The following is a 13,250-nucleotide window of genomic DNA, read 5'->3' as shown; positions in this document are numbered from 1 at the left end:
GCGCAGCGTTTGAGAATCTGCCTGCTAATGCAGGGGACACGGGTTCGAGCCCTGGTCTGGGAAGATCCCAGATGCCGCGGAGCAACTAGGCCCGTGAGCCACAATTACTGAGCCTGCGCGTCTGGAGCCTGTGCTCCGCAAAAAGAGAGGCCGGGATAGTGAGAGGCCCACGCACCGTGATGAAGAGTGGCCCCCGCTTGCCACAACTAGAGAAAGCCCTCACAGAGAAATGAAGACCCAACACAGCCAAAAATAAATAAATAAATTAAAAATAAAATAAAATAAAATAAAAAAAAAACAAAAAAGAGAAAACATGATTAAAAACCACCTACAGTCTCTTTCTTATCAATACCCTTGTAATTTCTCCCCACATTTCTGAATTTAGACACAGCTGGAGCCAGCTTAACCCTAAACCTAAGTCTATGCTTAGCTCCATCTGGTGGCCAAGAGAGAAAATGGAAATGATCTACTGTTGCTGTTCGCCCTCACAGGGCTTCTCCAAACATAATGCAATAAAAGGCAGATTTTTCAACTTAACCTTAACTCTCATATTAATTTACATTTGTATTTTAGCTAAGAGTAGAATACTAAAAGTATGGTTGAATTCTCATATTTAAGATTAAAGTAGCATCCCTCAAAAATGACACTTAGGAGGAGAAATAAATTTGGATTTTGATGGCCTTTTGCACAAATAAGGCAGAAGCTACAGTATGCCTCTGGCCCATTCCACTCTGAGGAATGTACCATTTATAAATCCATTAGCCCTCAGCCCCTCCCCAGGGAATAAGATACCTGCTCTAGCTGTGGTACCACACCTTGACTGTCCCTTCCCTGGGTCCTTCCCAAAGAACCATCACTGCTCCTTTTAAACATGTTAGTACTTGAAGTTATTTGGTACTAACCTCTCCCCATGTGTCATATTTTTCTATCTAGAAAAATGGGTGTGGGTGGAGGCAGCTGGGGGCAGATACTGGTCCAGATAAGAAACTGGTAATGATGAAAATCACAGGGAGGTTTGGAATGTTCCATATATCTTCAGAAAAGTTGGGAAAGTGGTGAGTATAGCTCAGGACTGACTATTTTATCTAATTTCCAATTACCCGTTTCTGGGTCTTCTAATAAAATGGGATAGCAGTAGACCCTGGAGACAGCTTCTAGCTGAGCACCAGCTGATGAAAGATTTTTATAAAGACTTTCAAAGATGGCAAAATGGGAAAAGACATCCAATAATCAATAAATTCCATTAATATAAAAATTTCACCATTAAGAGAATTTAAAGAAACTAAATCCTTTATGTCAGATTTATAGTGTAACAAACAAAGCCAAATGTACGGTTACTTATTCAACAGCACTCTGCTGGGCAAAGCAAGCATTTGTATAGTGTGTATAAGGTGTGTGTTGGTATTTTCCTCCCCTCTATACCATTGACAAATTAATTTGTTTTAGGAGATACCTGCGAGATCACACAATTCTGTATCAGAAGCACTTGTCAAAGCTTCTTCTAGCTCTGGATCAAGAGATACTTTTTCTTCTGTAAAAGTCTGCACAGGTTTCTGCTTAGGGATAAATATCTTCCCTGTAAAATAAAGCAGTTTGTTAGTTTCACTACTACTGCTAGTAACTCACCATTTTATTCTTACAAAAATTATTAGAAGTATGTGCAACTGCAGCTGAAGTAAAAGGTCAAGATTAACATCTACAATAATTTTGTTTCATCTTCGGTATGTATTTATAAGTTTCTAAGGCAACACTTTGGCCATATAAGTTGGAACAAGAAAAAGAAATGAACCGAGAAATTTTCCCATTTGTGAAAGTAAAAATAGGCTCTTTTTGGAGTAATTATGAGTTATTCTACAAATACTAAATCAAAAAATAAATGAATAAAAAAATCTATAAATTAAGGAAAAAACAGAATTCATTTTCTTATTCTTAAGCAAGGAACTGCTACAGTCCCTTGGGGGATGGCAGAGGCAATTCTAATTCCAGAAATTCAAGTTCTAATTGCAAAGAAATTCCTGTATGTCCTGAGTGGTAGTCTGAAACTTTCTGTCACTGTTCTTCTAAGCCTCTATGACACTAACAAGGTTACCTGTTAAGAAACTAGTTATTCTAGAAACCTACAGTATTTATTATGTGAAAATCAGTATTTCATTACCATATGTTCAACGCAAAACTGAAAACATGAAGGGAATGGAAAATGATAATGATATAACTGCAGCACAAACCAACCAAACAAGAGGTACTTACACATGGTGGGACTGAGTTACCAAGATTGACTCTGGTTTCCCCCTGAGACAGGTGAAAATTCTAACTAAGCGATCTAGGAAGGCCTATGTGTGGATTCACACAAGCTCCAATTATTTTCTTTTCTATCAGAAAATTACCAGGGAAATGTGTGAGAATATAATGTGACCTGATGAATCTATGCAGTATTCTATCAAAAGAAATGTTTGTGGGCTTAATAATCAGTATAGTAAATGTTGTACAATTCTTGTTCAAGGTAAATATCAATCAGTGTAATTCATAAGAAATCCTTCCACAATACAGATTGCTCCCAGGAATCTGACCAAAGCTGGTCAGGTATTTTCAGCTAAGCCCATCTAAAAGATTTAATTTCTGATATTATATTTCATTTTTTATTATTTCCACTTGGTTCTTGTTAAAAAAAATCAGTTTCTATCTCTCTGCCAAAATTCCTCATCTCTTCACACATGCCTTGTCCACCAGATTTTCTGCGATTTTTGTCATAAAGTTCCTGACTGATAACACCAATATTTGGGTCATCTCTGGTCTTCTATTGACTGTTTACTTTTCTTGACTATAGGCCACATGTGTCTTAAGATCTCTGACTTCGTATTGGGCATTTTTATATAAAAGTAGAGCAGAGACTAAAGGAAGTGACATTTATTCCTAGGAAGGAATGTGCCACTCAGCTCAGTGCTGAAGTAACATGCTCTACAGTTGAGCTGAATCTGGGCTTTTTGTTGCAACGTTAGTTTGATTCACTTCCTCACTGGCTTCAAACATTTTGAGGACAGGATCAGGACTTAATCTTCAGCAAGGCCTAGGATTAGAACTCTGGTGAGGTTCTGGAGATCTCCTGAGCTGCCACTGCCTACTGTTTTGAACTGTAAAGTAGCAACATTGCTCCTGATGTGTAGTCCTGGCTGCCAGATTTCTAGGAGCTCTGTTTTCCAGTTCCACCCCCCACTTTCCCACTTTTTGGGCCTTGGCAGATCTTTCAGCCCGACGCTTATGTTGTCTGCTCTACACTTTGTGAAGTGGGAGATGGCCTGAAAGGGATTTCTCTCAGCTCTCCTGTCTCTCTCTCAATCTCCCGAGCTAAAAACTTATGCCTCAGGAATCTTCTCTCAGCTCTGCTTCACTGCCTCGGTTCTTGGAGTAGAATCCCTAGCACTAAATGAAGACCTGAAGCAAAGAACTGGAGGGTCGTGCAGTCTCACCCTATCTCTAGGGCTGCACTGTTCAATATGATATGTTCAATACGGTGTGTGACTATTTAAGTTTAAATTAGTTAAAATTAAAAATTCAGTCTCTCAGTTACACTAGCCGCGTTTGGCTAGTAGCTACCACACTGGTTAGCACAGATACTGACCATTCCCACCATGGCATAAAGTTCTAGCGGACAGTGCTGCTCTAGGGCTCCTCTGATTTCTAATCTACCATGCTGGCCCATACACCGCCATTAAAAGCTTAAAAGTTAGGCTGACTTCTCCTTACTCCTCTCTACGGTAGTTTCCTCCTTTTCCCGATATTTCAGTCAGGAAAGAACGCAGAATGGATCACCTCTTTTTTTTTTTTTTTTTTTGGATCACCTCTCTTATGGAGGGCTTGCCACTTTCTGTGAGTCACTAAGATTTGTGTCTTCAAGCTTTCTGATTTTTTTTTTTTAACTATGATTAATGTAGCGTATGTTGCTTGTTTTGGTGAGAATAAGAAGTCTCTTGCAACTTCCTACATCTGAATCAGAAGTCTTTCTAGGCAAGTATTTTCTTATTTAAAAAATGGCACTTGGCCAATCTACAATGTATTTATATTAGTCAGGATGCTTTTAACTGCATATAACAAAATCCCCAATTTAAAGTGGTTTAAACTGGTGCTTCTCAAGCTTTAATGTGCATGTCATCTACCTAGTGGTCTCATTAAAGTGCAGATTCTGATGCAGGAGGTCTAACATGAGCTCTAAGAATCTGTATTTCTAGCCAGCCTCCCAGGTGGTGCTGATACTGCTGATGCACAGATCACTCTCAAAGCAGCAAGGGTTTAAACAATAAGTATTTTTTATCTCACTTAATAACTCCACAGGTAGGTGGCTGAAGGATTGGTTCAGCAGCTCAATGTTGACATCAAAGATCCAGGCTCTATTTTTCTCTTTGTCTATAACTAGCATGGAAGCCTTTGTTCTCAGGCCATTAGTCTCAAGATAACCTTTGTAATAGTACGCATCACATCCTCATGCGGCAAGGTCAGGGCAGGAAGGAAGGGCACTTTCTCAACTGCTGACTTTTATAAGGAAAACTGTCCGATAGATTTCTTCTCTGGTCTCACTGACCAGCACCGGGTCACATGTCCATGCCCCACCTGCAAGGGTAGCTTGAAAAGCAAGGATCTGGCCTTTTCAGTCTATTTCAGAGATGGATTCTGCCAGTAAGGAAGAAGGAATTTCTGAATGGTTGTTAAATAGAAAACTACCACATTTGTCCCAGTACTGAACCAGATGAAGTACACTTCTGTGCTCCCTTAATTCCCTGAACATTTCACTGTGGCTACACTTACTCATTTTGCATGTTTGTCTGTCCTCTGTGAGCATTTAAATGTTCTGTTCCATCCTTACATTTCCATCCCTACAATTCCATCCCTACATTGTCTGTCCTCTGTGAGCTTTTCAATGTTCTGTTCCATCCCTACATTTCCTAGCTCACAGCAGGCAATCCAATTTGTTGAATAAATAATCTGGTGATCACCTCTAGCTGAACTACCTCATTGTATAAAGTATAATATAAATACCCTGGTTCAAAGTTACACAGCAGAGTTAGCACTAGAACACAGGTTCCCAAACTCTCAACCCAGTAATTTTTCCAATAAACTGGTGGCTTTCAAACTTAACTCTTTAGCAGTGGACTTTTCAACTCAAACAAATGCTTATCTGTATGGTGGTACGTAACTGATCTTCTTAGTACCAAACTTTGGAGTTCTGGTGATGATTAGATAATCTTTTATCATTAGTTCACAGACAAAGGCAAATACAAATCATTACATTCTGATAATTCCTTAATACTTTTCACAGTGGCTGATATAACAAAGTGGCATACAATTCAGATGGCATGCCTTTAATTGCCATTTCAGGATAATTACATTTTCCTGAGCAAAATCTTACCGGCACTTTCAGGTGTCTATCTCCGTGGCTAATGTTGGCTGCACAATGGAGTCACCTGGAAAATTTTAATAAATTCTGATGTCCAAGTCCCACCCCCAGAGATTCTGATTTAACTGGTCTGATGTGCTGTATGGGACACCTGGATTTTCAAAAGCTCTCTAGGAATTCTAATGCATAGCAGCCAAGGTCAAGAAACATTGGATTATGGTATTCACTTAGTAAAAAAAACTATATAAACTATCAAAAAGCTGCCTATGTCTTATTCTAGGGACCAATGGCATCTAAAGTGTTATAAAAATCTAAAATGTTTATTTTTGTAATCCTCATCCACAGTCCATAGAGGCATTATTCTTTTTCTTTTTCTTTTTTTTTTGCAGAAGGGAGTTCCAATCCCCCATCAGCACGTTCTTTCTTTCTTTTCTTTTTTTTTTTTATGTTTATTTATTTATTTGGTTGCACCAGGTCTTAGTTGTGGCAGGCAGGCTCCTTAGTTGCAGCTCACTAGCTTCTTAGTTGTGGCATGCAAACTCTTAGTTGCAGCATGCATGTGGGATCTAGTTCCCTGGCCAGGGATCGAACCCAGGCCCCCTGCACTGGGAGTGTTGAGTCTTAACCACTGCGCCACCAGGGAAGTCCCGAGGCATTATTCTTATCTAATTTTTCCCCATACATAAACTTTTGCTAATACTTACAAATACAAAATGGATCTCATCAGAAAAAAACAACAAAGCAAAACAAAACTTCCAAGGGCTTATGGAAATTCTGTGACACAGAATTTTGCTCTATTTATACAGCTGTGAAATAATTTGGTACCTCTTCTGATACTCCTCTTTACAATTTCTCTGTATGTAGAGATTTTTGTTGCAGAGGTATGTAGATTATACAGTATTGTGTTTTTAACAATACAAAAAGTAATCACTTCATATTTCTTCATGATTAGTTTAACATGAATACACTGTAAGAATTATACTTTAATGCGTATATATAAAATCTTGTTATAGAAAATTAAAAGTAAAGAAAATTACTTTTGTAAGAAAGGATAAAATAGGCAGAACTTAAGTTTAGTATTATGAATACAGTACTTAAGCGGTTCTCCTCAAACTCTTTAAAGACTTAGTCCCTTAAACAAATCTCAGCTATTTGCAGAAAGTGACAAGGTGATTCTAAAATTCATGTGGGAATCCAAGAGACCCAGAATAGCCAAACAATCTTGAAAAAGAAGAACAGCTGAAGGACTCACACTTCCCAATTTCAAAACTTAAGACAAGACCTCGCTGGTGACGCAGTGATTAGGAATCCGCCTGCCAGTGCAGGGGACACGGTTTCAATCTCTGGTCTGGGAAGATCCCACGTGCCATGCAGCAACTAAGCCCGTGCACCACAACTACTGAGCCTGCGCTCTAGAGCCCACAAGCCACAACTGCTGAAGCTTGCGCGCCTAGAGCCCATGCTCGGCAACAAGAGAAGCCACCACGATGAGAAGCCCACGCACCGCAACAAAGAGTAGCTCCCGCTCGCCGCAACTAGAGAAAGCCCGCACGCAGCAACGAAGACCCAACGCAGCCAAAAATAAATAAATACATAAAAATTTTAAAAAAAACCTAAATACAAAGTTACTGTAATCAAGATAGTGTTATGGTGTACAAGGAAAGACATTTACATCAATGAAATAGAATTGAGAACCCAGAAATAAACTCATATTTACGGTCAATTGAATTTCTACAAGGATACCAAGACCATTCGACTGAGCAAGAGTTGTCTTTTCAACAAATAGTACTTGGACAGTTGGATAGCTATATGCAAAAGAATGAAGTTGGACCCCTATATTTCATACCATACACAAATATTAACTCAAAATGAATTACAGACCTAAATGTAAGAGCTAAAACTACAACTCAGAAAAAAAAAACCTAAGAGTAATTAAATCTCCATGGCCTTGAGTTACGGAATAATTTTTTAGATATAACAACAAAAGTACAAACAACAGGACTTCCCTGGTGGCGCAGTGGTTAAGAATCTGCCTGCCAGCTCTATTAACAATAGCCAGGACATGGAAGCAACCTAAGTGTCCGTCAACAGATGAATGGATAAAGAAGATGTGGTACATATATACAATGACATATTACTCAGCCATAAAAAGAAACGAAATTGAGTTACTTGTAGTGAGGTGGATGGACCTAGAGACTGTCATACAGAGTGAAGTAAGTCAGAAAGAGAAAAACAAATACCGTATGCTAACACATATATATGGAATCTAAGGGAAAAAAAAAGGTCATGAAGAACCTAGGGGCAAGATGGGAATAAAGACGCAGACCTACTAGAGAATGGACTTGAGGATATGGGGAGGGGGAAGGGTAAGCTGGGACAAAGTGAGAGTGGCATGGACATATATACACTACCACATGTAAACCAGATAGCTAGTGGGAAGCAGCCGCATAGCACAGGGAGATCAGTTCGGTGCTTTGTGACTACCTAGAGGGGTGGGATAGGGAGGGTGGGAGGGAGACGCAAGAGGGAAGAGATATGGGGATATATGTATATGTATAACTGATTCACTTTGTTATAAAGCAGAAACTAACAAACCATTGTAAAGCAAATATACTCCAATAAAGATGTTAAAAAAAACCCAAAACAACAACAACAAAAAAGAAATAAATAAAAAATAAAAAGAACCCACCTGCCAGTGCAGGGGACACAGGTTCGATCCCTGCTCCAGGAAGATCCCACATGCTACAGAGCAACTAAGCCTGTGTGCCACAACTACTGAAGCCTGTGCACCTAGAGCCCGCGCTCCACAACAAGAGAAGCCACCGCAATGAGATGCCCACGCACCGCAATGAAAAGAGTAGCCCCTGCTCCCCGCAACTAGAGAAAAAGCCTGTGCGCAGGAACAAAGACCCAATGCATCCAAAATAAATAAATAAATAAAATTTAAAAGGTTATTGTAAAACAAAAAAAAGTACAAACAACAAAAGAAAAAATAGATAAATTGAACTATATCAAAATCTAAAATTTTGTGGGACAGTGATACCACCAAGGAAATGAAAAGACAAGCTACAGAATGAGAGAAAAAAGTTTTCAAATCATATATTTGATAAGAAACATATCTAGAATATATAAAAAGTGTTTATCAATAATAAATCAAATATTTTGATTGACTGACAAAAATCAGTAATAAAAAGACATCCCAATTTAAAAATAGGCAAAGGCTTTTAAGAGACATTTATCCAAAGAAGATATAAGATGTCTAAGAGCACATGAAAAAATGCTCAATACCATTAGTCATTAGGGAAATGCAAATCAAAACCACAATGTATGTTATCACTTCACACCTACTAAGATGGCTATAATCAAAACGACAGACAAGAGTTGGCCAGGATGTGGAGAAATCGGAACCCTAATACATTGCTGGTGGGAATGTAAAATGGTGCAGCCACTTTGGAAAACAATTTGGCAGTTGTTCAAATTGTTAAAAAAGTTACTAAGTGACCCAGCAATTCCACTAGTAGGTATACATAGCAACTTGTACACAAGTGTTCACAGTAGCATTATTCATCATAGCTAAAAAGTGGAAACAATCCAAATGTCCATCAACTGACAAATGGAGAAACAAAGTGTGTGTTTTCATACAATGAAATATTATTCATCCATAAAAAGGAATGAAACACTGAAACAAGCTAAAACACAGATGAACCTCCCAAACACTAGGCTAAGTGAAGGAAGTCAGTCATAAATACATATTGTATGATTCCATTTATTTGAAATGTCCAGAATAGGCAAATTTAGAGAGAAAAAGTTGATTAGTGGTTTTCTGGGGCTGGACAATAGAGTGAGGAATGGAGACTATTCATAGGTACAGGGTTTCCTTTTGGGATGATAAAAATGTTCTAAACTTAAGATTATGGTGATAGTTATACAACTCTGTGAATGTACTAAAAACCATTGAATTGTACACTTTAAATGGGTAAATTTTATGATGTGGGTTGCACCTTAAACACATTCAGCCAGATAGTGTTTGTGCTTCTTAGTTAAAATCAGCTGTTCTCTGAGAAATACACAATTAGCAAACTGCTTGATTGATTCCATATTAACAGAAAACACGTTTCTAAACATGTGTGTTAATTTAAATTAGTCTCATATAAATTAGACTTAAGTTACAAATCTTAATTACTAAGAGATGCTGATAAATAGATCTCCATTATAATGGTTAATGTGATTTGTGCCCTCAATGTCTTGCAAGATGAGTGAAATGTTCAGCTTTTATTTGATGTATAGGTATTAAGTAGGTGTGTGTGTGTGTGTGTGTGTGTGTGTGTGTGTGTGTGTGTTTGCAGAGGGTAGGGAAATGTGTAAATTTGATACTGCTTTTATCCAAAACCATCTGTTAACAAAATTAGTACACCATTTTTTTATGATCATCTTTCTTCTGATATGTTTTTATAAAAATCATAGATTATTCTTTATAGAAATTTCAGTCTCATTCTGATAAAATGATTTAACATATATAAAGCAACTGGTATACAGTAAATGCAACAGACACATGTTAATTATTTATTCTTATTTTCTCTGGAATTTCTTGCATGTGTACGTGAGAGACACAGAGCGTTTTCCAAAACAACCCAGGAGGACTGAAAACCATAAAGTCCCAAGTATCTATATCAGTGATTCTTTTTTTAAAATTTATTCATTCATTCATTCATTTATTTATAGCTGAGTTGGGTCTTTGTTGCTGCGCACGGGCTTTCTCTAGTTGTGGCGAGCGGGGGCTACTCTTCGTTGCAGTGCGCGGGCTTCTCATTGCAGTGGCTTCTCTTATTGCGGAGCACGGGCTCTAGGCGTGCGGGCTTCAGTAGTTGTGCCTCACTGGCTCTAGAGCGCAAGCTCAGTAGTTGCGGCACACGGGCTTAGTTGCTTCGCGGCGTGTGGGATCTTCCCGGACCAGGGCTTGAACCCATGTCCCGTGCATTGGCAGGTGGCTTCTTAAGCATTGCCCCACCAAGGAAGCCCTATATCAGTGATTCCTAAACTCAGAAAATGAAGACTGACTAGGCATGGATATTTTTGAAAAAGCTCCCTACATGATTCTGATTTTTACCTACTCATGTTGATAAAGTGCTAATCTGTATAATTACAGCTCTGAAAAGATTAGGATGAGTACTACTGTACTGATCTAATTTTACTTTTCCTCTCCTTGAAATATGGTCAAAAAGCTCTGACTTATAACTTTTAGTATTTGTATTTATTTGAAATAACATAATGTCTTAAAAAATGGTTATTCACTTCTATTCTTCAGTACACAGCATTCTATCTAAATACCTTATTTAACAAAGCAACATCTAAAACTGGATTTTTTAAAAACTGAAATTACAGTTCTTTACATTGTAGCAAAATATGAAAATAAGCAATGACAAGATCAGAAAAAAAATCTCTCAGACAAGTATGAAAAGATATGCTTGCCACCCCCAAATGAAACAAAACAAAAACAGGGCTATGACTCTTGGTTGCTAAGAATGCTGAAAGAGTTCAGTAATGTTTCTGTAACTACAAAATGGCAGCTAAGGAAACAGAAGAAACCAAGATAAGAATTCATATAATGGTAGCTTAAATGCATGGCATTAATCCAAACCTGTGTTTGTGCCAAGAGGAGAAAAAAAAAAAGGAATATCTTGCCAAGATCCTTGTTATTGTTCTAAAATAAGTAAGATACTATGAACCATGTTAACAATTTTATTGCCAGGACCTTTCTTCACAAGTCCTCATCTCTTTTGCTCTGATATCAAGTCACAGCTACCACAATGTTAAGAATGATCTTAGTCATGGTCCCATCCTTGCTAAGTATATAAAATGTACAATAACTAGAAACAGAGGAGTCTCTTAGTTATTTCATTTCTACAGAGGTGAAAGGCCCTAGCTAATTTTACTATGTGTATGTTTATAAGCTACCTTGTTCCAGAAAAGATTTAAGGGAACTAGGCCACTATAATCTCCACAGGGGGCTTTGGGATATCCTTTTGACAGGAAGTGCACAAACGTCAAATCAACCAAACCAAAGGATGAGGGAGCAGATACTGGAAAGGCATTTTTGGTTTGACCCAACAGCACACATGACACCTGCTCAATACTACAATATGATCACCAATAAATGCTTCTTTATTCAACAAATGTTTAGTGAGCTTGTATATACTAGATAATGAGCTAGAAAGATAGCATAAGGAAAATGAAATATGAGATTCTTTACTTTGAGGAGCTTATACTCTAGTTGGGGAAACAGGATATCTATTGTATACGATTCTGGAGACTTCCATTTCTGGCCAAGATGGAGTAATAGGGTCAGGATTTACCCATGACTGAAACAACCCCAAAATGGACAAAATATAAGAAAGCTTACAAGGCACTGATCATCAGGCAAAAAAGAACAGTGATTCCTGAGAGATGAGAAACAAAGTGAGCTCCATGACTGCCCAGGTTACTGCCTGGAGAAAAGTGTCCAGGCTGCAGCACGGGGAACAGAACCCAGGCAGAGCCTGGGGAACTATCTGAACCAAAGAGACACAGCTGAGGTCCAGAAAGATGAGGGCAGCCAGCGTTTATAGAACAGAGTGCCAGAGAGGACAGAGTTACACAGACAGCGCACTCCGGAGATCTGCAGAGGGCTGCCTTTTAGCGTTCAGCAGAGTACAGATCAGCACACGTGTATGATGAAACTACCTTGGGCCAAGGAAAAAAAACATCTGAAAAAATTAGAAATAACAGTGCACAGGCTCATGCAGGGCTGGGAATAGAATGTGCTCCCACCAGCCAGACTGGAAAACCTCATAATTCACAGTGCACTGGGTAGGGAACTCAGGAGAGTCTTGCCTCAGTAGTGGAGAAATAATGAGCCCTAGACCAAACACTGCTCCAGTCCCACCTAACAAATCTGAAAAGCAAGACCCTAAAGGAGCAAATGATCAAATTGTTTCCAAGTAACTAAATCTTGTCTCAGAATGAAACTCAAGACTATTTATAGGGGTATCAAAATATCCAGCACCCAAAAAGTTAAAATTCATAATGTCTGGTATCCAATAAAAATTTACCAGCATGCAAAGAAGCAGGGAAATTCGACCCATAAGGAAGAGAAAAAAAAAATCAATATATCAAAACTGACTTAGCAATGACAGATGATAAAATCAGCAGGTAAGGATATTAAAACAGTTATTATAATTATATTCCATATGTTCAAAATGTTATATAGAGACATGGAAGATATGAAACAAAAAAAAAAAAAAAGGAGGAAAGAGAACAAAGAACTGATGGGACAAACAGAAAAAATATACTATGTTAAAACTAATCTAAAGAAAGCAAGATTGGTTATATTAATATCAGACAAAGTAGATTTCAGAGCAAAGAATATTACCAGGGATAAAGAAGGTCATTCCACAATGACAAAATGGGCAATGCATCAAGAGGATATACAAGCTTAAATCAACTAAAAAGAAAAAACATGGGGGGAGGAGTCAAGATGGTGGTGTGGGAGGACGGGGAGTTAGCGTCTCCCCACAACTAGGGCATGTGCCGGCCGCTGATGGAGGACTCTAACCCCCAAGGAGACGGGAGGAATCCCAGAGTGAACTGGTAGGATGTAGGGGGACCGAGGGGGTAGGAGAAGTAGAGGCCAGACAAGATCGGCACCCCTGAAGCCGGAGAGATTAGGAGAGGCAGGTGGGAGGGACTCTCTGGGAAGAGCAGGAGAGGAGTGGAGGGTGATTGCCTGGACCACTGGGACTGGGGAGCCTGCTGAGCTCCCAAGCCGGCTCCCCACCTTTCCAAAGCCCCCTCCAGGCCACATGGGTCCTGGGGGCATAGGAGGGAG

The 13,250-nt window shown here is 38.8% G+C and overlaps 1 protein-coding gene across 2 annotated transcripts in view; it reads right to left on the bottom strand.

Annotated features, from left to right (window-relative positions):
• The window catches only part of TMOD3 (tropomodulin 3), a 92,013-nt gene that overhangs the window by 18,706 nt on the left and 60,057 nt on the right, over positions 1–13,250 (bottom strand). For both annotated transcript variants that reach the window (XM_068551691.1, XM_068551701.1), the window contains exon 4: positions 1,454–1,576. In XM_068551691.1, coding sequence (XP_068407792.1) covers positions 1,454–1,576 — 123 coding nt within the window. The remainder of the gene's footprint in view (positions 1–1,453; positions 1,577–13,250) is intronic.

Source organism: Eschrichtius robustus, chromosome 1 (genome assembly GCF_028021215.1).
Source record: "Eschrichtius robustus isolate mEscRob2 chromosome 1, mEscRob2.pri, whole genome shotgun sequence".
Classification (NCBI taxonomy): domain Eukaryota; kingdom Metazoa; phylum Chordata; class Mammalia; order Artiodactyla; family Eschrichtiidae; genus Eschrichtius; species Eschrichtius robustus.
The sequence above is the reverse complement of the archived record's forward strand: the minus strand, read 5'-3'. Positions and strand labels throughout refer to the sequence as shown.